Source organism: Palaemon carinicauda, chromosome 5, assembly GCF_036898095.1.
Source record: "Palaemon carinicauda isolate YSFRI2023 chromosome 5, ASM3689809v2, whole genome shotgun sequence".
NCBI lineage: Eukaryota > Metazoa > Arthropoda > Malacostraca > Decapoda > Palaemonidae > Palaemon > Palaemon carinicauda.
In genome coordinates, this window is record NC_090729.1 from 136,715,734 (window position 1) to 136,741,257 (window position 25,524).

At 44.8% G+C, this 25,524-nt stretch overlaps 1 protein-coding gene across 1 annotated transcript; it reads left to right on the forward strand.

Annotated features, from left to right (window-relative positions):
- The first annotated feature begins 22,174 nt into the window (after positions 1-22,174).
- On the forward strand, positions 22,175-23,996 carry LOC137641160 (uncharacterized). The gene is made up of 3 exons (XM_068373601.1): positions 22,175-23,335; positions 23,678-23,864; positions 23,947-23,996. The coding sequence occupies exons 1-3, from the start codon at positions 22,175-22,177 to the stop codon at positions 23,994-23,996; spliced, it is 1,398 nt and encodes a 465-aa protein (XP_068229702.1).
- Positions 23,997-25,524: the final 1,528 nt, after the last annotated feature.

A 25,524-nucleotide genomic window follows, 5' to 3' on the forward strand; every position in this document is an offset into this window, starting at 1 on the left:
CCGGCCACCTGTGTGCCGGCATTGATTGCCGGCGGTCTAGGTATACAACCATACACATATCTATCTTATGAATTGATCCAAGCTCACCAGGCCGTCAGCCGTCGGCTGCCGGAGCCTCCGCCTCCTGCCGGCGACCCGCCGCTGTGCCGGCGGTCGCCACGATGGTATTATATTTTAGATACTCAATATGTCTGTCTTGATGCCTTCCACCCTGCAGGACCGGCCTCCGGCGTGCCGTCGGTCTGCTGGCACCCCCTGGAGACGTTAAGGGACATGCACCCCTTCTCATGCCTGCCGACAACATGCCGACAGCCAACATACTGCAGCCAGATGGCTTAGCCACTTCCACATATAGGTATTGTCTTACCTTTGATATTGTGGCTGTGCTGTCTGATTGCACATTACAATATTCCAGCATACTCTGTGTGTCTTAGCGCAGCCGATTGCCGGAACCTATATCTAATAAGGGGTTTTCTCTACTCCCCTTCTACCCAGGGATCTGAGTGGTCTCAGTCCCTGCTACACCTCGCCGGCAATTTCTGCTAGAGGCTTAGCTTCTACCCACCACGGCTTTTCCATATGGATTTCCGTTTTGTGACCTTCGGCCACTAAAGAAATTGCCTACTGATAAGGTTACGGTAACCGACTGGGCGGGATTCACAAGTATGTGTCTATCTACTTCCTTTCCTGCTCTCTACTCTCCGGCATTATAATACCTTATGAATTATTTTAATGCTTAAAAATTTAGATTAAGTTATCTTAATTTTAGAGTAATGTAAGTCATTCTTATGCCTTCCATGTACTCATGATCTCTTTCTTTTACAGGAGGAGTATATGAAGTGCGAAAGCAACTTTTGTGGAGTGAAGCGCCCGGACTTCTACGGGCACAAGGCGTGCCGGACCCACGCCCCCTGCGCCGCCAAGAGAGGCGACCTGAAATACTGGGATCCGCAGCACTGTACAGTCTGCAAGAGTCGTTTGGCCGAGGCGTTCGACGATCCTCCTTCAGCGGAGGCAAGGGACAACGCTCGAGAGAAGCTACGCAAGTGGGTGCGTGGCTTCCAAAAGAACGCCACTGGACCATATTTCGCCAGCGAAGATTTGAGGGCCTTGCTGTTTCTAAAGGCATCTAAAGACTCTGTGATCCCCAGTGATCAGATCCCCACCGTCCAGCTCGTGATGGAACCTGATATCGTCATGGCCCAGTCCATGCATGAGTGCCACTTGGATTCCGATAACGTGGAACGTATGTTGGAAGTGTCGGAAGAGACGGGGAAGAACCTCATGGGCGAGGAGCTCAACTATGAGGAAGATCAGGTGGAATATCCTGATTCGGAGTCCGAGGTCGCTCCCACTCCTACTCCCTCAGCGACTCCTGCACCGTCCGATGAACCTGTTCCTTCGACTGGTAAGATCTTCATCAGTGAGATGGTCGGCTCTATCTTGTTGGAAGAAGTGGAATTCTTCCCGAACTTCGAGGCTTATCCGGACTGTTACGTCCGGCTCAGGTCCGAACCAGCCTCAAAGGAAGAGACCGAACCGAAGGAAGTAATCATGTTCGATCTCGCGAAGGCCCAGGCTATGCTAGCCAGTGCGGTGAAGAGTAGGGGTTTCACCAACTCCAAGATGCCGGAGCTCAGTAAGAAGCACCCAACCTTCGTTGCGCCGAATGCTGCGACTTTCCCCTTTATCGAAAAGGCCTTCACAGCAGTCTTAAAAGCAGTGGAGGAAGGGAAACCTTGCCCTGCACTGGAGGAGTGCAGACCCTTCTCCCTTACCGTTCCTCCCGATGATAGGCACTGGAAAGACGTCCAGTCAACCTTCACAGTGGGGAAGTTAGAGCCTGACGTAGCCGGTCGTCAGTTCAATGAGGACCTCCCAAGGCTAAATGATCACCTCCTTCGTAGGGAACAGGATACGAAGGAGAGGCTTGCCGCATCGCTGTCCCTCCAGGTACAGCTTGAACTTATGGCCGGGGACACTAGAGTCCCGGACTTTTACATGGTCCTAGCCAAAACACACTTGGCAACGGTGACTAAGGACCTGTACAGCTTCACTAAGGCTCGCAGAGCCTGTCGTGAATTTGTGCTTGCCAGCGCGACAGTAAAACACGAACCCCGGAGGCTGATTTCCTCCAATATCTGGGGTAAATATCTCTTACCCTCCTCCCTGGTGAAAAAGATTGCAGACAAGGCGGCCACGGAGAACAGGAACCTTCTCCACAAGTGGGGCATGTCGAGAAAAAGGAAATCCTCTAAGGACGATGGCCCTCAACCTAAGAGGAAATCTCAGAAACTGAAACCACAGCAACGTCAACAGGAAACGGCAGTTTCCGGGTTCCGCTACTCCCCAAGTGGCAGCACAGCCACAGCAGACCTTTCAGTTGGTCCCCCAGCCGGTGGTGTCGCAGTCATCGGTCTTTACCCCTGCATTTGAGCAACATGCTACTACCTTTCAGCCCAGAGGTAGGGGCTCAAACAGAGGTTCCGGCAGAGATTCGTCTCGCCGCCCCTCCAGAGGCAGAGGAGGAAGGGGAGCTAGCGTCCGAGGTGGCAAACCCTCGGGACACCAGAAGCAATGAAGTGCTTCCGGTGGGAGGAAGACTCCGCCAATTCCAAGATCGTTGGACCTACGATCCTTGGGCACACAGCATCGTCGGGACTAGGCTGGAGCTGGACTCAACCACCCCCAGCCTTCCAGCAATTCTTCCAACAGTCAACCCCCCTCCTGGAAGAATACGTCCTAGAACTCTTGAACAAGAAGGTGATCAGGAGGGTAAAGTCAACCAGGTTCCAAGGGAGACTATTTTGCGTTCCCAAGAAGGACTCCAACAAACTCAGAGTCATTCTAGACTTATCCCCTCTCAACAAGTTCATTGCGAACAACAAATTCAAGATGCTAACTCTCCAACAAATAAGGACCCTTCTGCCTCAAGGGGCCTACACGATCTCCATAGACCTGGCGGATGCCTACTGGCACGTTCCAATGAATCATCACGCTTCCTCCTACCTAGGATTTCGACTCCAAAGGAAAAGTTACGCCTTCAGGGCCATGCCCTTCGGGCTCAACGTGGCTCCACGGATCTTCACCAAGCTGGCAGACGCCATCGTCCAACAGCTCCACCTTCGCGGCGTCCAAGTGATGGCTTACCTAGACGACTGGCTGGTCTGGGCGACATCGCCCGAAGATTGTGTAAGAGCCTGCAACAAAGTCATCCAGTTCCTAGAACATCTTGGTTTCAAGATAAACACCGAGAAATCTCGCCTCTCTCCAGCTCAGAAGTTCCAATGGTTGGGAATCCATTGGGATCTTCTGTCACACCGCCTTTCTATCCCGCAGAAGAAAAGGAAGGAAATAGCAGGGTCTGTCAGAAGACTTCTGAAATCCAGACGAATCTCAAGAAGACAGCAGGAACAAGTTCTAGGCTCTCTACAGTTCGCCTCTGTGACAAACCCAGTGCTTCGCGCACAGCTAAAGGATGCCGCGGGAGTCTGGAGACGTTTCGCATCCATCACTCGAAGAGAACTCAAGAGACGGCTTCCAAACAGACTTCGCTTACTATTAAAGCCGTGGTCAGAAGCAAAGGCTCTGAAAAGGTCCATTCCTCTTCAACACCCACCTCCATCGATCAACATCCACACGGACGCTTCAATGGAGGGTTGGGGAGGTCACTCCCACCAACGACAGGTTCAGGGAACATGGTGTCCCCTATTCAAGACGTTTCACATCAACCTCTTGGAGGCCATGGCGGTTCTTCTCACCCTGAAGAAACTCTCCCCGCCTCCCTCGATCCACATCCGTCTGAGTCTGGACAACTCGGTGGTAGTCAGATGTCTCAATCATCAGGGCTCGAGATCGCCCCAGATAAATCAGGTACTTATTCCGATCTTTCGTCTGGCAGAAAAGAAGAAATGGCACCTGTCTGCAGTTCACCTACAAGGATTCCGCAACGTGACGGCGGACGCTCTATCACGGACAAGCCCAATAGAGTCGGAATGGTCTCTAGACGCAAGATCATTCTCCTTCATCTCTCGCCAAGTCCCAGAACTTCAGATCGATCTCTTCGCAACGAGCGACAACAATCAACTTTCTCGATATGTGGCCCCGTACGAGGACCCCAAGGCAGAAGCAGTGGATGCCATGTCACTGGATTGGAACAGATGGTCCAGGATATAAATGTTCCCTCCCCCCAACCTTCAGCTGAAAGTCCTCTCCAAACTGAGAACCTTCAAAGGGACAGCGGCCCTGGTGGCTCCCAAGTGGCCCCGGAGCAATTGGTACCCTCTGGTCCTGGAGCTGCAGCCCATGCTGATTCCCCTACCGGGCCCAGTTCTCTCTCAACAAGTACAGAAGTCGACTGTCTTCGCTTCATCACTGAAAGTCAGGGACCTTCATCTCATGATTTTCTCTCCTTGGCCGCAAAGAAAAGGTTTGGAATCTCGAAGAAAAGTCTAGACTTCCTCGAGGAATACAAGACTGAATCCACTCGATGGCAATACGAATCTTCCTGGAGAAAGTGGGTCTCGTTCGTCAAAGCAAAAAATCCTACGGAAATCACCATTGATTTTTGCATGTCCTTCTTCATTCACCTTCATGGACAAGGCTTAGCAGCCTACACGATTTCCACCTGCAAATCGGCTTTGACTAGACCACTACTGTACGCTTTCCAGATTGTTCTGTCCAGCGATATCTTCAATAAACTACCAAAGGCATGCGTTAGACTACGCCCAGCACCTCCGCCAAAACCTATCTCCTGGTCCCTGGACAAGGTGCTCCATTTTGCCTCTAACCTGGACAACGATTCGTGCCCTCTAAAAGACTTGACTCAAAAAGTTATCTTCCTTTTTGCTCTCGCCTCGGGAGCCTGAGTCAGCGAAATAGTGGCATTGTCAAGAGACGAGGGTCATATCCTGTTCGCAGATACAGGAGAACTTACCCTCTTCCCTGATCCGATGTTTCTCGCAAAGAATGAACTACCCACCAAGAGATGGGGCCCTTGGAGAATCTGCCCCCTGAAGGAAGATGTCTCTCTATGCCCAGTGGAGAGTCTTAAGGTCTATCTTCGAAGAACTTCAGACTTCGGTGGAGGACAACTCTTCAAAGGAGAAACATCGGGTGGTGACCTGTCACTGAAACAACTAAGAGCGAAAATCACCTACTTCATTCGTAGAGCGGATCCTGACAGTACACCCGCAGGTCATGATCCTAGAAAAGTCGCGTCTTCTCTGAATTTCTTCCAGAGCATGGATTTCGAAAGCCTTAAGAGCTTCACAGGGTGGAAATCGTCATGCGTTTTCTTCAAGCACTATGCGAAGCAAGTGCATGAAGTTAAACATTTCGTGGTAGCCGCAGGTAGTGTTATGAAACCTGCCATTTAACTCTGCATAGAACAGCGAGTTACTTGGGACTTTAACTCTACGGGTGCCTGTGTTGACCATCGTGTGATTCATAGTGATTTCATGGACACTTAGTGTTTCTAATAGACTGTTCTTATCAAGGTGAAATGTCATAGACTTCACATGAGTGCCACATGCTCTAGGGCATGATGTGTTTTCCTTGAAAAAGACTGACGTTCCTCTGGAACTTGTGTTTCTAAAAGTGAAATTTCTTTCTGTTATGTATTATTATAACAATGTACTATATTATTTCAAGTGTTTCAGGTATTGCGCAACATTGCATCATATTGCATGAATAAGACATGTTATGCTTTGATCATAAGAGTAATGATTTGTTTTGGTATTAGGATTCAAACATTTGTTGATTACCTCAGATAGGATGTGATTCTTTATGATTTGTACTGGAGTAGGATTTAAGTCTTTTCAGAGCGATGCTCTTTTGTTTAGCAATGTTTTGGTTTATGAGATTTGTGGAAGACGCTCCATCTGCACTTGGGAGTCAGCTGTCACAAAGTGAAGTTCATAATGTAGTCTTTTATACATTAAAGGTATATTTTATAATACCAACGTATTATTACCCATCAAGCTATATTCGACGACATCAGATGGGATCAGCTGAGAAATAATTACTAACGATACTTCATCTATGTTCCAGGTAATTATTATGGTTAATAGAACTTCCTACCAAAGTACAAAATTCCACAGTGGCGACGTAAAGAACGACGGACAAGCAGGGAGAAGCAAGCAGGGAGAAGCATTGGAGCCTATGCACAAAGACGGCCAGCACAAGAGAAGGTCTTTGTACATCGGGAAACAAGAGTAAAATCGCCCAATGAAGATTTTACCAGCAGCAGAATAGGAATTTCATCAAATACACAAAAAGGGTGAAATTTAAATTGGGTAGGTAGGAAGTATACTTGTGACTGCAGAACAGTAACTTAACCTACCACAGTTATTAAGGTAAGCAAACAAAATGCCTTTTAATATTGAACCACCTCAAGCTTTCAGCGTCACTGCTGAGCCTAATTCTGTTGCAACACGATGGCAACAGTGGTGTGAGGAATTTAAGATTTATTTAGAAGCATTAGGGAACATGAAGGATGCACAAAAGAAGGCATTATTACTTCATACAGCAGGTAGGGAAGTTCGGGAAGTGTTTAAGACTTTGCAGCCTACAGATGACACAAGTGAAGCTGCAATTAAGGCACTTACCACATATTTTGCTCCTCAAGTCAATAAATTTTTTGAAAGATACCAGTTTTCAGCGCAGGCTTATCAGAAAGAAAATGAAAGTTTAGATGCATTTGTGACTAGACTAAAAAATTTAGTCGTTTCATGTGAATTTCTAGAGTTAGAGAATGTTATCATAGATCAAGTAATTGCACATTGCACATCAGAAGAGCTAAGAAAGAAATTATTGCAAGATAAAGATTTAACATTAGAAAAGGTATTGATAACAGGCAGAGCTTTAGAAACATCAAATAGGCAAAGTCACATAATAGGTAGTTCTACAAGCAATAGAATGGAACATTCTAAAATTAATACAGTAGGTTCTAAGTGGAAAACCAATGAGAATCAATAGAAGGAATATGACAAAGCCTAGTCATAGAAAAGTGCCTAACACTAATGTTCATAAATATCAGAATCAGGCTTATACACAGAAACAACAGGAAAAACCCAAGTGTTTTAGGTGTGGTAAAACTGATCATCTTGCATACGAAGCAAAGAAATGCCCTGCTACTGGACAGACATGCCAAAATTGCAGAAAGCTGGGTCATTTTGCAACTGCTTGTAGATTTCCTAAACAGTACGCATAGAAAATAAATGCTACAGTTGATACTATGGGTCAAGAGAATAATGAGGAAAATGTTCATGATAATCAGGTTAGTTCAGAAACTGATTTTGCGTTTCACATAAATTCAGTCAACAAAGGTGCAAAGAAACATATCATGGTAGAAGTAATCATAAATGGTAAACCAATTTTGATGCAAGTTGACACAGCAGCCGATGTATCAATTATGTCTGAGAAAATGGCTAAAAGCATTCCTAATTTGTTATTAGAAGGTACAAATAGAGTTTTGAAAAGTTATAATGGTTTTGATATTCAGGTAATAGGTGCTTCGAACGTAGAAGTACAGTACAAAGAACAGAAATTAGAGAGAATGCCATTAACAGTAGTAAAAGGTAATGGACAAACTTTGCTAGGTTTAGATTGGCTACAGTATTTGAAGTTAGATTGGCCTAGTATTTTGAAGGTTGCAGGTAGACAAGATGAAAACAAAAATGAAATGTCTATGGATGATATCCTATCAGAGTTTCAAGACGTATTTGAAGATAAAATAGGTACAGTAAGGAACGCAGAGGCAATTTTAGTTTTGAAACCTGACAGTTCTCCTAGATTTTTTGCTCCGAGACCAGTACCGTATGCATTGAAAAGTGCAGTTGAAACAGAAATCAAGAGATTAGAAAGTGAAGGTTCTTGGGAAAAGGTTACATATTCAGATTGGGCTACACCATTAGTTCCTATTGTGAAGGAAAGTGGACAGGTTAGGTTATGTGGAGATTACAAAGTAACGTTAAATCCACAACTGCAAGTAGCTCAACATCCCTTACCAAATCCGAAAGACATGTTTGCAACTATGTCAGGATGCAGTGTTTTTTCTAAATTAGATTTAAGACAAGCATTTCAACAGCTTCCCATGGATGAAACTTCACAAGAATTATGTACAATAAATACATCCTTAGGTTTGTTTAGGCCAAAGAGATTACCTTATGGAGTTGCAAGTAGTCCAGCTATATGGCAACAAACTATGGATAAGATTTTTTCAGGAATGCAAGGAGTATTCATTTTTATAGATGATATTTTAATTGCGGGTAAAGACACAAGAGAACATAGAGAAAGATTGCGAACAGTTCTGAAGAAGTTGAAGGAACATAATATTAGAGTAAATAAGAACAAATGTATTTTAGAAGTTGATTCAGTGGAATACTTAGGTTTTGTAATAAATGGCAAGGGTATTCACAAAACTAAAGAGAAGATTAAAGCTGTACAATCAACAAAAGTGCCAGAAAATGTTAAGGAATTACAATCATTTCTAGGTTTAGTAACATTTTATGGGAATTTCATTCAGAATTTGTCTACAATTGCACATCCATTGTATAATCTGTTGAATAAGGGTGTAGAATGGAAGTGGACAAAAGAGTGTCAGGAATCTTTTGAAAGAATCAAGCAGGAAATAACATCACCTACATTCTTAGTACATTATCAAATGGATTTACCAGTTAAATTAGTATGTGATGCATCAAACATAGGTTTAGGTGCAGTATTATCTCATGTAATGCCAGATGGAACAGAAAAACCAATTGCATTCACTTCTAGAGTATTGAACAAGGCAGAAAGGAATTACTCTCAAATAGAAAAGGAAGGTTTAGCATTAGTTTATGGAGTTAAAAAATTCCATATGTATCTTTATGGTAGGAAAAAGTTCACACTTGTTACAGATCATAAACCTTTATTAGCAATATTGGGTCCAAAAGCAAGTTTACCTACGTTGGTAGCTGCAAGACTACAACGTTGGGCAGTTACATTAGCAGCGTACCACTATGATATAGAATACCGTCCAACATCAAATATGGGTAATGCAGATGCTTTATCCAGATTACCCGTAGACAAAGCTCCAGAAGAGTATGATGACAGTGTTCTGTTAATTTCAGTATATAATGTACCAATAACTGCAAAAGATGTAGCACACAGTACCAAGCAAGACCCAGTACTTAGTAAGGTTTTGGAGAGTTTAATGACAGGTAGGGACTTATGTGGAAAGGAGGAAAATTGTAAACTGTATAAGGATATATGGTATGAACTGAGTGTGACACAAGGAATAGTGATGAGAGGTTCCAGGGTAGTTATTCCTAATTCACTGAGAAATAAGGTTTTGTCTGAAATACATGCTGATCACCAAGGTATTGTAAGATCAAAGTCAATTGCGAGAACTTTTGTATGGTGGCCAGGTGTAGATAAAGATGTGGAATGTTATATAAAGAATTGTATGAATTGTGTTATGCAACAAAACAATCCTCAATTTGCTAGAATGCACCCGTGGGAGTTACCCAGGTATCCATGGCAAAGAGTGCATATAGATTTTGCAGGTCCTTTTTTGAATTATTTGTTTTTGATAGTAGTAGATGCTTACAGTAAGTGGCCAGAAATTATCCCAATGAAGACGACAACGTCTTACGCCACAATAAAAGAGTTAATGCAAATTTTTTCAACGCATGGTATTCCAGAAAGAATTGTTACAGATAATGGTCCACAGTTTACCTCACAAGAGTTTAAAGAATTTTGTAATGTCAATGGTATAAAGCATACATTTTCAGCTACATATCATCCATCTACTAATGGAGAGGCTGAAAGATTTGTTCAAACGTTTAAACACAATATGAAGTAGAAAAGCAAATTCAGGTAATATATTTTTGCATGTGTCAAAATTTTTATTGTCTTATAGAACAACGCCGCACAGCACAACAGGCGTGGCACCCTCAAATTTGTTAATGGGAAGGAGGATAAGGTGTAAGTTAGATTTGTTGTATCCAAGTTTGCAAAGTGATTTAGAAGATAAAGGGTATAAACAAGTAGCAAAGCTTCCTAATGTAAGACATTTTTTACCTTTGTCTGATGTCATGGTAAGATCGTACAACACTCCAGAGAAGTGGGTACCAGGAGAGATTGTAAGAGAGATAGGAAATTTACATTATGATGTTCGTGTTGGTGATAATGTTGTAAAACGTCATGTTGATCAATTAAAGCCGTTAAACAGAAAGACAGTAGAGCATGTGAATGTTAGAGATGAGAAACTTAAAGAAGTAGTTAGATCAAATGAGTCAAGTATTAACCAAGATGGTCCAACATCCGATGTAGGTTCAGAACCAATTCATGTACCAGTACAAGATGAGGTTAAAGTGCTTCCTAATAGGATTAACAGAGGAAAGCCCCCTGAGAGATTAGATTTATGAATATTTTTACAATGTCAAGTTAAGGGGGAGGAGACTGTTATGTATTATTATAACAATGTACTATATTATTTCAAGTGTTTCAGGTATTGCGCAACATTGCATCATATTGCATGAATAAGACATGTTATGCTTTGATCATAAGAGTAATGATTTGTTTTGGTATTAGGATTCAAACATTTGTTGATTACCTCAGATAGGATGTGATTCTTTATGATTTGTACTGGAGTAGGATTTAAGTCTTTTCAGAGCGATGCTCTTTTGTTTAGCAATGTTTTGGTTTATGAGATTTGTGGAAGACGCTCCATCTGCACTTGGGAGTCAGCTGTCACAAAGTGAAGTTCATAATGTAGTCTTTTATACATTAAAGGTATATTTTATAATACCAACGTATTATTACCCATCAAGCTATATTCGACGACATCAGATGGGATCAGCTGAGAAATAATTACTAACGATACTTCATCTATGTTCCAGGTAATTATTATGGTTAATAGAACTTCCTACCAAAGTACAAAATCCCACACTTTCAGATTCAAGATTGAAGTCTTTTATTTTCTATGTACATTATTCTTTATTATTGTAAATTAACTTTACACTTATTATTGCAATTGTTATCACAATAATTTGCAATCTATGAAATAAAATGTCTATTTTATTACATGTGCGTCTCTCTCCGCTCCTATTATTATAATGGAATATATGATTGTCATAGTTACATTTAAACCCTTCCTTTTGAATGAGAAGAATAATATGAATTTACTTGTATTATATACTCACTCATGCTGTGTAATATTCCTACCTGAATACTTACTTTTGTCCTGCCTTCGAGACCAGATTGATCTCTCCTCCAAGGAGCGTAGTGATTAATTATCACTTACCTATGCTTGATAATATTCTTACCCGAATATTAACCTTCTGTGTTGTCTCCGAGTCCTGCACGCACTCTCCGCAGGGTGAGTAGCCCTTCAATGATCACTTCGGGATTTTGGTATGATCTGCCGGGACTTCTCTGCCAGGGGGGCAGGAAGCTGGATCCCCACGGAAACTCTAGCGAGGACACATTACATACCTCTATTCGAAGCCCTTGGCACTTGCATAAAAAGGGGAAATTTTCCACGATACATTAATTCTCTGGTACACTTCCATCAGGACGTCATGGCTTGAGCCCAAAAAACGGATTTTGAGCGAAGCGAAAAATCTATTTTTGGGTGAGATAGCCATGACGTCCTGATGGACCCTCCCGTCTATTCTAGTCCAGCCTCTCAGGCCCCGCCCTGTCCTGCTGTATCATGGAGATTAGCAAGAAGCTGGTCTCAGGATGAGGACGGACGTGACGTCATTTAGCAATGGCGCCCGTTTGTTTACGTTTCGAGTACCAAAAGCAGCCACGGACGAGTGTAACTGTGGAATGGCTCCCCAGTTATTCTCCACCTTCCCATATCGAAGTGTTAACTCTATATGGGGTGCAGGTAGCTATGTGGCGTGTTAATACATGTGTCCCCTGTTGATATACGATATCCTAGAGGGAAACCTTTAGGGTACTCGCACCAGAAGTTAGAATTCTGTGATAACCTTTAGTTTAATTCTCTGGGAATATTCCGGTAGTTAAATATACCCAAGGAAGCTACTGAAGGAACCTTCCATCAGGACGTCATGGCTATCTCACCCAAAAATAGATTTTTCGCTTCGCTCAAAATCCGTTATATAGGGCGGATACCTAGAATGCCGGCAATCAATGTCGGCAGGTAGGGGGGGGGGGTTGGCGGCAGTCTCCGGCAGTCGGCCTGCTGTCGCTAGGTAATCCTGGGGAATTATATGGGGTGGGACGTCGGCGGTATGTCGACGGAAAGCGGCAGCCTCCGGCAGGCGGTAGGCTGATGCCCTAGAGGGGAGGTATCTTATGAATAGAGGTCACCTGAGGTATTGGCGGTAGTCGCCGGCAGTAGAGGCGGCAAGGGACCGGGACCATAATAGAGAGAGAGAAAGGGAAGGGAGGGGTAATATCATATACCCCGCCGGCATCCCTCCAGAGGGAATGCACTCATGATAGGAGTAGGTACACCTATCATCCGGCGGCAGTGGGCCGGCGGATGGCCGGGAGCCTGAGGTACCCCAAGGGAGGGATAGAGAGCACTCAAAGAGGGGGAATCCTCTGCTGGCAGGACCGCCGCCGGCAACCACCCTTATAGAACGCTATGAAGGGTAAGTGTACCAGAGCGGCCAGCTCAGCAGAAGAACAAGGCTAGCCCTACCACTCCACCCAAGAGAGGAGTTGTAGGGCAGAGGACAGGGGTGTGTAGGCAGGCCTACACCAAAGGGATAGAGTGGGGAGGGGGAGTAAGGGTCTTTCTAAAGTGGGTAGACTCTGTATGAGAGAAGCCACCAAGGCAAGGGAGAACACTCCCTAACCTAGGATAGGTAGCTCAGATTAGGTACAGCACTGATGTACAGTCCTAAACTATAATAAGGCAGAATCTCCCCCCAGAGCCTAACCTAGATTAGGAGGACCATCTCCTAGGCTAGGGAGGCCTGGAAAGACACATCGCTAGTTGCATGGAGGAAGGAGTAACCCAACCAAGTGCAACTGGGGAAGGGCAGAGCCCTTCCTAAGGTCTCAAGCACGACCCTAAGGGGGGGTCATTCCCTTAGGGTAGGCTGAGAAGCGATAAATACTCTGGGTGAAGTCAAGATTCTCCCCAATATAGAATAAGGGAGAAGCAAGGCTACCCAGAGGGAATTACCCGTAGGTAAGGGGAATGGGAAGCATATAAGGGTTCCTACATTAGGTTAGGGGAGTGTGGTACACGAACCAACACAGTCCCTTGTATGGTCCCCGAAGGCGAAAACACTTACATCACAGTAACTAGAATGTTTAAAAATGCCTAAATCTTCATTACTTAACTTAGGAACACTTATATATCATGCAGTAATATGAGCACTAGGCTGTCAAGCCTAGGGGCTAGGCTAGCGATCTGGTATGGGGTCGGTCAACGACCGTTGCCTAACGAGCGCTAATACACGATATAATTACTTCCTTGCTATGAAGACTAAATAACTAATAATATTAATTAGTTATAGGACCGGAGAAGGCTGTTCTGGCTAACTAAATAAAGCATGCAACATGAACAGCGGCGCCGTAAAATGACGCGTCCGGTTTCGGCACAGCTCCGCCACAAAACACAATATATTACGAAAAGTAGAAGTTACTTTACGGGCAGAGCTTATTTAAAAAATACTAGGTCCTGGTACTCAACCTTCCAGAAGAAGGCGAGGCTGAAGGTAACGACATAACGGCGATGTAAGCAGATAAGGAAGCACTTGGGAAAAATCCGACTTAGCGTAGGAGCTACAGACGAAAGGATGAAGACGGATGTGACGTCATTTAGCAATGGCGCCCGTTTGTTTACGTCTCGAGTACCAAAAGTAGCCACGAATGAGAGTAACTTTGAAACGGCTCAGCCTCCTTCCCATATCGAAGCTTTAACTCTATATGGGGTGCAGATAGCTATGTGGCGTGTTAATACATGTGTCCCCTGCTGATATACAATATCCAAGAGAGAAACCTTTAGGGTACTCGCACCAGAAGTTAGAATTCTGTGATAACCTTTAGTTTAATTCTCTGGGAATACCCACTGTAGTTAAATATACCCTAGGAAGCTACTGAAGGAACCTTCCATCAGGACGACATGGCTTGAGCCCAAAAAAGAGAATTTGAGTTCTCGTGTGTTTGTCAGTTCCAGTTAACTCGTGAGAACAAATAAGTGATGAGAAAAATTTGAGAAATGGCGAACAAGTTGCTGTAGATTTTCATTTGTTTGTGGCGAAGAATAAAGTAAATGATCGCAATGATTGTAAAACCAGGTTTTGGTGACACGGTAGTTTTAACAATGGGCCTAGTGTTGAAAGATTTGATAGGCTAACCTGTGTATTGAAGAATAGCTTAGTCAAGAAATAAGCCCTGATTCATGTAATTAGTTCTTAAGTTATTTACTTATTTTTGAGTATCGAGGGAATCATCAAGAAAACAAACTGGGTTAGAAGGTGACAATGAGTAGCCATACCATTGCCTTCGTTAGTTGATTAATGTCTGATGAGAAAAAGTTGTTTTACGTCAGATTGTGTTAAAAGATAAAAGGATATGTTTTTGGTGTCAAAGTATGACGTAAAAGGTGGATTTGATTGTAATTAAGTGATTTGGTGAATCCATGAGATAAAGCCTAATATTTTGATGGCTTATTTTGGGCTCAAGCCATGTCGCCCTGATGGAAGGTTCCTTCAGTAGCTTCCTAGGGTATATTTAACTACAGTGGATATTCCCAGAGAATTAAACTAAAGGTTATCACAGAATTCTAACTTCTGGTGCGAGTACCCTAAAGGTTTCCCTCTAGGATATCGTATATCAACAGGGGACGCATGTATTAACATGCCACATACCTATCTGCACCCAAAATAGAGTTAACACTTCGATATGGGAATGGGCTGAGTAACTGAGGAGCCGTTCCAAAGTTACTCTCATCCGTGGCTACTTTTGGTACTCGAGACGTAAACAAACGGGCGCCATTGCTAAATGACGTCACGTCCGTCTTCATCCTTTCGCCTGTAGCTCCTACGCTAAGTCGGATATTTCCCAAGTGCCTCTCTTATCTGCTTACATCGCCATTATGTCGCAGCCTTCAGCCTCGCCTTCCTCTGGAAAGGAGGAGTATGTGAAGTGTGAAAGCAACTTCTGTGGAGTTAAACGCCCAGACTTCTACGGGCACAAGGCGTGCCAGACCCACGCCCCCTGCGCCGCCAAGAGAGGCGACCTTAAATTCTGGGATCCGCAGACCTGTTCAGTCTGCAAGTCTTCTTGACGAAGCGTTCGACGATCCTCCTACCACGGAGGTAAGGGACATTGCTAGAGAGAAGCTCACAAATGGGTGCGAGGCTTCCAAAAGAACCCCTCTGGACCTTATCTTCCAAATGAAGATATGAGGGCCTTGCTTTTTCCAAAAACATCCAGGGACTCGGTGATCGCTCGAGAACAAATTCCCACCGTCCAAATAGTGGTCAAACCCGACATCGTCATGGCAAAGTCTATGCGTGAGTACCATATCGATTCCGACAACGTGGAACGTATGTCGGAGGTGTCAGAGGAAACGGAGAAGAACCTCATGGGCGAAGAGCTCGACTATGAGGAAGATAAGGTGGAATATCCTGATTTGGAGAATGACGTCGCTCCAACTCCCCCAGTAACTCCAATGCCATCCGAGGAACCTGTTCCTTCGACTTCCGCCACCCCGGATCCTCTTCCATCGGCCTCTCAAGAGGTCTTCAGCATACTAGAAGCCCTCATGGACAAGAAGCTGAGAGAGACTCAGGAACAATTCCGGACTACTCTCGTCAGCTTAAAACAACCGAAAAAGGTTTCGGTTAAGGACCTCCCCACCTGCTCGGAAGCTAACCCCTGAAGATACACCGAGCACATGCCAATCACTACTGGCAAAATCTTTATTAGTGAAAGGGTTGGCTCTATTCTTCTGGAAGAAGTGGAGTTCTTCCCGAACTTCGAGGCTTATCCAGACTGTTACGTCCGGCTCAGGTCTGAACCACCCTCAAAAGAAGACACCGAATCTAAGGAAGTATAGTGTTCGATCTCGCAAAGGCCCAAGCTATGCTGGCTCAGGCAGTGAAGAGTTGGGGTTTCACCAACACCAAGATGCCAGCGCTGAGCAAAAAGCATCCAACCTTCCCCTTCGTTGAAAAGGCCTTCCAAGCGGTCATGAAGGCTGTGGAGGAAGGGAAACCTTGCCCTGCACTGGAGGAGTGCAGACCCTTCTCCCTCACTCTTCCCCCCGATGACAGGTACTGGAAAGACATCCAGCTTACCTTCACGGTAGGGAAACTAGAATCTGATGTGGCTGGTCATCCAGTCAACGAGGACCTCCCACAACTGAATGATCATCTCCTTCGTAGGGAACAGGATACTAAGGAGAGACTTGCCGCTTCGCTGTCACATCAGGTACAGCTAGAAGTCATGGCCGGGGACACCAGAGTCCCGGACTTTTACATGGTCCTTGCTAAGTCACACCTGGCGACTGTGACCAAGGATCTGTACAGTTTCGCTAGGGCTCGCAGAGCCTGTAGAGAATTCGTGTTTGCCAGTGCAATGGTGAAACATGAACCCCGGAGACTGATTTCCTCCAACATCTGGGGCAAACATCTCTTCCCGTCCGCCTTGGTGAAAGAGATAGTGGACAAAGCTTCTACGGAGAACAGGAACCTTCTCCAAAAGTGGGGCATATCTCGAAAGAGGAAGTCCACTCAGGACGATGGCCCTCAGCCTAAGAGGAAATCCTCAAAGCCTAGGCCCCAGCAACGTCAACCAAGACGTCAGTTTCCGAGTCCCGCTACTCCCCAAGTGGCTACACAGCCACAGCAGACCTTTCAACTGGTCCCCCAGCCGGTGGTGTCGCAGTCACCGGTCTTCACCGCTGCCTATGAGCAACATTCCACTACCTTTCGTCCCAGAGGTAGGGGCTCAGGCAGAGGCTCCGGCAGAGATTCTTCTCGCCGTCCCTCCAGAGGCAGAGGAGGAAGGGGAGCAAGCGGCCGAGGTGGCAAACCCTCGGGACACCAGAAACAATGAAGTGCTTCCGGTGGGAGGAAGACTCCGCCAATTCCAGGATCGTTGGACCTTCGATCCTTGGGCACACAGCATCGTCAAGAAAGGACTGGGCTGGAGCTGGACTCAACCACCCCCATCCTTCCAGCAATTCTTCCAACAGTCAACCCCCCTCCTGGAAGAATATGTCCTGGAGCTCTTGAACAAAAAGGTGATCAAGAGGGTAAAGTTAACCAGGTTCCAAGGGAGACTCTTTTGTGTTCCCAAGAAAGACTCAGACAAACTCAGAGTCATTCTAGACTTGTCCCCTCTCAACAAGTTCATTGCGAACAACAAATTCAAGATGCTGACTCTGCAACAGATAAGGACCCTTCTGCCTCACAGGGCCTACACGGTCTCCATAGACCTGGTGGATGCCTACTGGCACATTCCAATGAATCACTACGCTTCCTCCTACCTAGGATTTCGACTCCAAAGGAAAAGTTACGCCTTTAGGGCCATGCCCTTCGGGCTCAACGTGGCTCCACAAATCTTCACCAAGCTGGCAGACACAATCGTCCAACAGCTACGTCTTCAGGGCGTCCAAGTGATGGCCTACCTAGACGACTGGTTAGTCTGGTCGACATCGCCCGAAGATTGTCTGAGAGCCTGCAACAAAGTCACCCCGTTCCTAGAGCATCTTGGTTTCAAGATAAACGCCGAGAAATCTCGCCTCTCTCTAGCTCAGAAGTTCCAATGGTTGGGAATCCTTTGGGACCTTCAGTCACACTGCCTTTCCATTCCACCGAAGAAAAGGAAAGAAATAGCAGGGTCTGTCAGAAGACTTCTGAAATCCAAACGGATCTCAAGACGCCAACAGGAACAAGTTCCCGGCTCTCTACAGTTCGCCTCAGTGACAAACCCAGTGCTTCGAGCACAGCTAAAGGATGCCGCGGGAGTCTGGAGACGATTCACATCCATCGCTCAAAGAGACCTCAAAAGACGGTTTCCGAACAGACTTCGCTTAATTTTAAAGCCGTGGTCAGAAGCAAAGGCCCTGAAAAGGTCCATCCCTCTTCAACACCCGCCTCCATCGATCTACATCCAAACGGACGCTTCACTGGAGGGTTGGGGAGGTCACTCCCACCAACAGCAGGTTCAAGGAACATGGTCTCCCCTCTTCAAGACGTTTCACATCAACATCTTGGAGGCCATGGCGGTTCTTTTCATCCTGAAGAAACTCTCCCCGCCTCCCTCGATCCACATCCGTCTGACTCTAGACAACTCGGTGGTAGTCAGATGTCTCAATCGTCAGGGCTCGAGATCGCCCCAGATAAATCAGGTGCTTCTCCCCATCTTTTGTTTGGAAGAAAGGAAGAAATGGCACCTGTCTGCAGTTCACCTACAAGGATTCCGCAACGTGACAGCGGACGCTATATCAAGGACAAGCCCAATAGAGTCGGAATGGTCTCTAGATGCAAGATCATTCTTCTTCATCTCTCACCAAGCCCCGGAACTTCAGAGCGATCTCTTTGCGACGAGTGACAACAATCAACTTCCTCGATATGTGGCCCCGTACGAGGACCCCAAGGCAGAATCGGTGGATGCCATGTCCCTGGATTGGAACAGATGGTCCAAGATCTACCTGTTCCCTCCACCCAACCTTCTGCTGAAAGTCCTATCCAAACTGAGAACCTTCAAAGGGATAGTGGCCCTAGTGGCTCCCAAGTGGCCCCGGAGCAATTGGTATCCTCTGGTTCTGGAGCTGCGGCCCATGCTGATTCCCCTACCGGGCCCAGTCCTCTCTCAACAAGTACAGAAGTCGACTGTCTTCGCTTCATCACTGAAAGTCAGGGACCTTCATCTCTTGATTTTCTCTCCTTAGCCGTAAAGAAAAGGAGTACAAGACAGAGTCTACCAGAAGGCAGTACGAATCTTCCTGGAGAAAGTGGGCTTCCTTCGTCAAGGCAAAAAATCCTACGGAGATCACTATTGATTTCTGCATGTCCTTCTTCATTCACCTTCATGGACAAGGCTTGGCGGCCAACACGATTTCCACCTGTAAATCGACCTTGACTAGACCACTCCTATACGCCTTCCAGATTGATCTGTCCAGTGACATCTTCAATAAACTGCCAAAGGCATGCGCTAGACTACGCCCAGCACCTCCACCAAAACCTATCTCCTGGTCCCTGGACAAGGTGCTCCATTTTGCTTCTAGCCTGGACAACGATTCGTGCCCTCTGAAAGACCTGACTCAAAAAGTTATCTTCCTTTTTGCTCTCGCCTCGAGAGCCCGAGTCAGTGGAATAGTGGTATTATCAAGAGAAGAGGGTCATATCCTGTTCGCAGAGACAGGAGATCTTACCCTCTTCCCCGATCCGACATTTCTCGCCAAGAATGAACTACCCACCAAGAGATGGGGCCCTTGGAGAATCTGCCCCCTGCCCAGTGGAGAGTCTTAAGGTCTATCTTCGAAGAACTTCAGACTTCGGTGGAGGACAACTCTTCAAAGGAGAAACATTGGGTAGCGACCTGTCACTGAAACAACTAAGAGCGAAAATCACCTAATTCATTCGCAGAGCAGATCCTGACAGTACACCCGCAGGTCACGATCCTAGGAAAGTCGCTTCTTCTCTGAATTTCTTCCAGAGTATGGATTTCTAAAGCCTCAAGACCTTTACAGGCTGGAAATCATCGCGCGTATTCTTCAAGCACTACACAAAACAGGTGCATGAAGTGAAGCATTTCGTGGTAGCCACAGGTAGTGTTATGAAACCTGCTGCTTAAATCTGCATAGAACAGTGAGTTACTTGGGACTCTAACTCCACGGGTGCCTGTGTTGACCCTATCGTGATACATAGTGATTTAATGGACACTTAGTGTTTCTAATAGACTGTTCTTTACCAAGGTAAAATGTCATAGAAATTTTACATACGTGCCACATGCTCTAGAGCATGGAGTGTTTTTTGAGCTTTAAAAGACTGGCGTTCCTCTGGGAACTTGTGTTTCTAAAAAGCACAGTTTCTTTTCAGACTCAAGACCACCGTCTTTCATTTTCTATGTACATTGTTCATTATTACTGTAAATAAATTCTATAATCATTATTGTAATTACTACCATAATGACCTGCAATCTTAAAAATAAAATGTCTATTTTATTACCATGTGCGTCTCCTTTCGCTCCTATTCTTTATTAAGAAATATACGATTGTTATAGTTTCATTTACCTCTTTAATGTCTGATCTAAAAGAATAATATAAGCAATTATGTTATATACTCACTTATGCCTTGATAATATTCCTACTCGAATATTAACCCTTGTTCTGTCTCCGAGACCAGCATGATCTCTCCACCAGGTGAATAGTTCTTCAATGATCACTTCGAGATATTCCTATTGTCCACCAAGACTTCCCTGCCAGGGGGGCAGGAAGCCAGTTCATCATAGAATCTCTGGTAAGGATATTTACTAAAATATTGCTCGAAGACCTTGGCACTTGGATTAAAGGGGAAAAAATCCACGATACATTAATTCTCTGGTACACTTCCATCAGGACGACATGGCTTGAGCCCAAAAAACGGATTTTGAGCGAAGCGAAAAATCTATTTTTTGGTGAGATAGCCATGTCGTCCTGATGGACCCTCCCGTCTATTCTAGTTCAGCCTTTCAGGCCCCTCCCTGACCTACTGTATCGCGGAGATTGGTAGGAGCTGAGCTCAGGATGAAGACGGACGTGACGTCATTTAGCAATGGCGCCCGTTTGTTTACGTCTTGAGTACCAAAAGTAGCCACGGATGAGAGTAACTTTGGAACGGCTCCTCAGTTACTCAGCCCATTCCCATATCGAAGTGTTAACTCTATATGGGGTGCAGATAGCTATGTGGCGTGTTAATGCCTGTTGATATACGATATCCTAGAGGGAAACCTTTAGGGTACTCGCACCAGAAGTTAGAATTCTGTGATAACCTTTAGTTTAATTCTCTGGGAATATCCACTGTAGTTAGATATACCCTAGGAAGCTACTGAGGGAACCTTCCATCAGGACGACATGGCTGTGTGTGTGTGTGTAGATTGCCTTACCATATGTAAGACACGGGCTCTTGCCGCTGGGCAGCCCGTAAAAACGACATGGCTATCTCACCCAAAAATAGATTTTTCGCTTCGCTCAAAATCTGTTGTGTACATTCAGAGACCAATAAGAGGCTAGCTAATTGCCCTTCAGAGTTATGCAAGTCTCAGTGACTTGTCTCAAAGGTCAAACAAGACTCTATGTACTCTGTTTTGTTTTCATTTTTTCTTTTTTTTTTTTTGTTCCGTAATGCCTGTTTTATGTATAAGTTAAGGACTAATTTTAAGATTTTGAACTCGGTTTGTTTTTTTGTTTTTTTTTCAGTTTCAGTATTTTTTGCGTGCTATGTTTTTTTTTTTTTTTTTTTTTCTGATGTTTTTAGCTTTAAGTTCGTTGCTCGCTGAAAGATGCGAGGACGAAAGATTTTGGTGACTGTTGGAGAGTTTGGGTCAGCAGAATTCGACCCATGTAAGTCCCTGTGTGTGCAAATGTTTGCATACGTGCGCATGAAGGGATGAGACGTGCAGAGAGAGAGAGAGAGAGAGAGAGAGAGAGAGAGAGAGAGAGAAAGAGAGAGAGAGAGAGAGATGCGAGATTGCACACACAGAATGGAAAAAAAATGGGTGAGAATTTGTTTCTTTGCGTCTGGTGGTATCAGAGATTTGTGAGATAGTGTATGAAAAAACAGATTTTTTTTATTTTGAGGCTAATGATTGTCCCTTAAGGGTAGGGTAGTAAGAAAGTTTTTTTTTTTTCCTTGGAAATTCATTAAAGAGATTATATTTTGTTGACCTCAGTGACAGGTTATGAAGAATTTGCTATGTTCTGAATAAAGTTTAACGTAATTTGGGAACAGTTTTGACCTTGGAGAAATTCTATAGCATTCAGTTGTGCTAAAAATAAACCTGTTTATATTATCCTGTTGTTCATAAGGAGTGTGATGAATGTACCTTCTTAGTTAACACAAAAGTTTATTTATGTTTATGACTGTCTGATAATGTTTGTTTTGTTGTTTGCAGTGTACAACTGCAGTGGAATTGTTAATTGAATAAAACCTTAGTTCTGGATACACCGGGTTTACTTCAATTTATTCAATTAATCAATTCAGTCGCCATGGAACGGCTTCTGCGCCCATCCCGGTTTGATGTGGACCCTGACTCTGCCCAGGCCGCCAAGGAGTGGACACACTGGCTGAGGACATTTACAAACTTCGTTGAAGCGGTGCAGCTGACTACCCCTACGCTTGACAAACTGGTTCTTCTCACTAACTATGTGGCTCCTAGTGTGTATGACTACATTTCTGAGTGTGAGACTTATGAGAACGCTGAAGAGGTTTTGACATCTTTGTACGTGAAACCGAACAATGAAATATTTGCCAGGCATCTACTTGCTACTCGCAGGCAAAACTCGGGTGAGTCCCTGGATCAGTTCCTGCAGGCACTGAAGCTACTTGCTAAGGACTGTCAATTCAAAAGTGTAACTGCGGAGGAAGCATGTGACAGTTATGTTCGGGATGCCTTTATTAATGGTTTGGTCTCTAGTGCAATACGCCAGTGTCTGTTGGAGAATTTGACACTGAACTTAAATACTGCTTATGAACAGGCCCGCACTCTAGAAATGGCCCAGAAGCATTCAGCCTCCTACTCTTCAGCAGAACCTGTTAATGCTGCTGTGTCAGCAATGAATCAAGAGGAGGAATCGTTTAGTGCTGAAAATAACAGTGTGTCTGTTTCTGCTGCTACTTCTAGTGCTCGATGTTTTTTTTGTGGGAACAACCAGCATCCCCGAACTCAGTGTCCTGCTAAGGACGCAGTGTGTTTGAAATGTAAGAAGCAAGGACATTATGCTAAGGTGTGCCGCTCTGTGAAACAGGCGAGTGGCTCTTCTAGCCCAAAATATTCTTCAGCAATGCTAGCTTCTATAGTGGGGGCCTCCCCTAAGTGTCTTGAAAAATCTATAACAACTCTCAAGCTTAATGGTAGCCCTGTCAGTGCCCTTATTGATACTGGGAGTTCGGACAGCTTTGTGCGTCATAATTTAGTGGACCTAAACAAACTATGTCTCCAGAGCATGGAAAAGTCTCCATGGCTGATGTGTAGTGTGGACTTGGAGTTAAAAGGAGAGACTTATCACGGTGTTGAACTCAAGGTGTTACAAAGATTATGTAGTGATGTGATTCTAGGCCATGACTTCCTGAGGAAACATTCTGGTCTGGAAATGGATTTTGGAGGAGAGAAACCTCCTTTGAAGATATGTTCACTAGGTGTTGTTAAGGTGTCCCCTCCTTTCCTTTTCAAGAACCTGACGCCAGATTGTAGACCAGTGGCTAATAAGTCAAGACTATACTCCTTGAGTGACAAGAAGTTCATTGAAGCGGAGATTGAGCGTATGATGTCGGAAGGAATAATAAGGCCCAGCAATTCTCCTTGGAGAGCTCAAGTGCTGGTGACATCAGGGGAGAATCAGAAAAGGAGGATGGTTGTAGATTACTCTCGTACTATAAACAAGTTCACTGAGCTTGATGCTTACCCCTTGCCAAATATCGACGAGATGGTGAACAACATTGCACAGTACAAGGTGTTCAGTACCTTAGATCTGAAAAGTGCATATCATCAGGTTGCAATAAGAGAAGAAGAGAGACCGTACACTGCATTTGAAGCTGGGGGTAAACTTTACGAGTTCAATCGCATTCCATTTGGAGTGAAAAATGGAGTGGCTGCTTTTCAACGTGTGATTGACGAAATCCTTAAGAAAGAAAAAGTAGGTGGTACATTTGCTTATGTAGACAATGTTACTGTGTGTGGTGAGACAGAGGAGGAACATGATCAGAATTTAAGGAGGTTTTTGAAGGTGGCCGAAGAATACAACCTGACTCTAAACCACAGCAAGTGTGACTTCAAAGTCAGAACCATTAAATTACTTGGGTATTCAGTAACGGATGGGGAAATCAAACCTGATCCAGAACGCTTGCAACCACTGTGGAATCTTTCACCCCCAAAGGATGCAGCTTCTCTTCGCATGACCATGGGATTGCTTGCACATTACTCTAGATGGATCCCAAACTTTTCAGAGAAAATCCGCCCTCTCACACAAGCCAATGGTTTTCCTTTATCTACTGAAGCACTGCAAGCTCTCGGGAACTTGAAGAAAGACATTGCTAGTGCTGTGGTAACGGCCATTGATCCCACCTCTCTTTTCACTGTGGAAACGGACGCCTCAGGTCATGCAATAGCAGCTACTCTGACACAGAATAATCGCCCAGTGGCTTTCTTCTCCCGCACTCTCACTCGCAGTGAACAGGGACATTCTGCAGTGGAAAAGGAAGCTTATGCCATAGTGGAGGCATTGAGGAAGTGGAGACACTACTTAATTGGACACCATTTCAAGCTCATCACGGACCAGCGTAGTGTAAAGTTTATGTTTGACTCTAAATCAAACAGTAAAATAAAGAATGACAAAATAGCAAGGTGGAGAGTTGAACTCTCATGTTTTCACTATGATATAGTATACCGTCCAGGAACAGAGAACATACCAGCTGATGCTCTCTCCCGCATCTGTGGTGCCACTACTTCTGATAAACTCCGAGAACTTCATGAAATCCTATGTCACCCAGGAATATCTCGTATGATGCATTTCGTCCGAGGGCGGAATCTACCTTACTCGGTAGAAGAAGTGAAAAAAATTACCACCTTTTGCCAAGTGTGTTTAGAGCTCAAACCTCGATTCTTCAAATACTCGGGACAACTGATCAAAGCAACCCAGCCATTCGAGAGGCTGAACTTAGATTTCAAAGGCCCATTTCCCTCTCAATCTAGAAACAAGTACTTCCTCACGGTTGTGGATGAATTTTCAAGGTTCCCTTTTGTTTTCCCTTGCGCTGATATGACCACTCGAACTGTCATCAGTTGTTTGGTGCAACTATTTGCTTTGTTTGGTATGCCAGCATACATCCACACTGACAGGGGTGCATCATTCATGTCTGAAGAGCTGAAGGATTTCCTTATGAAGAAAGGTGTAGCTACCAGTCGCACTACACCTTATAACCCTAAAGGCAATGGTCAGGCTGAAAAATATAACGGAATTATATGGAAAACTCTAACATTGGCCCTTAAGACAAGAAACCTTGATGTGTCTCAGTGGGAAACTGTTCTCCCAGATGCTCTCCATTCTATACGCTCCTTGTTGTGCACTTCCACGAATAGTACTCCTCACGAGCGCCTTTTCCTACATAGTAGAAGGTCCACCACCGGCCAATCGTTGCCTAGTTGGCTTATCCAAGGAGGACGTGCTCTCCTGAGACGCCATGTAAGACACAGTAAGAACGACCCCTTGGTGGATGAGGCTGAAATCGTAGAGACGAACCCTGAGTATGCTCATGTGAAGCTTTCAGATGGTAGGGCGACTACGGTTTCATTAAGACATCTTGCTCCTATGGCTAGTGACAACCGAGAAAATTCAGATGC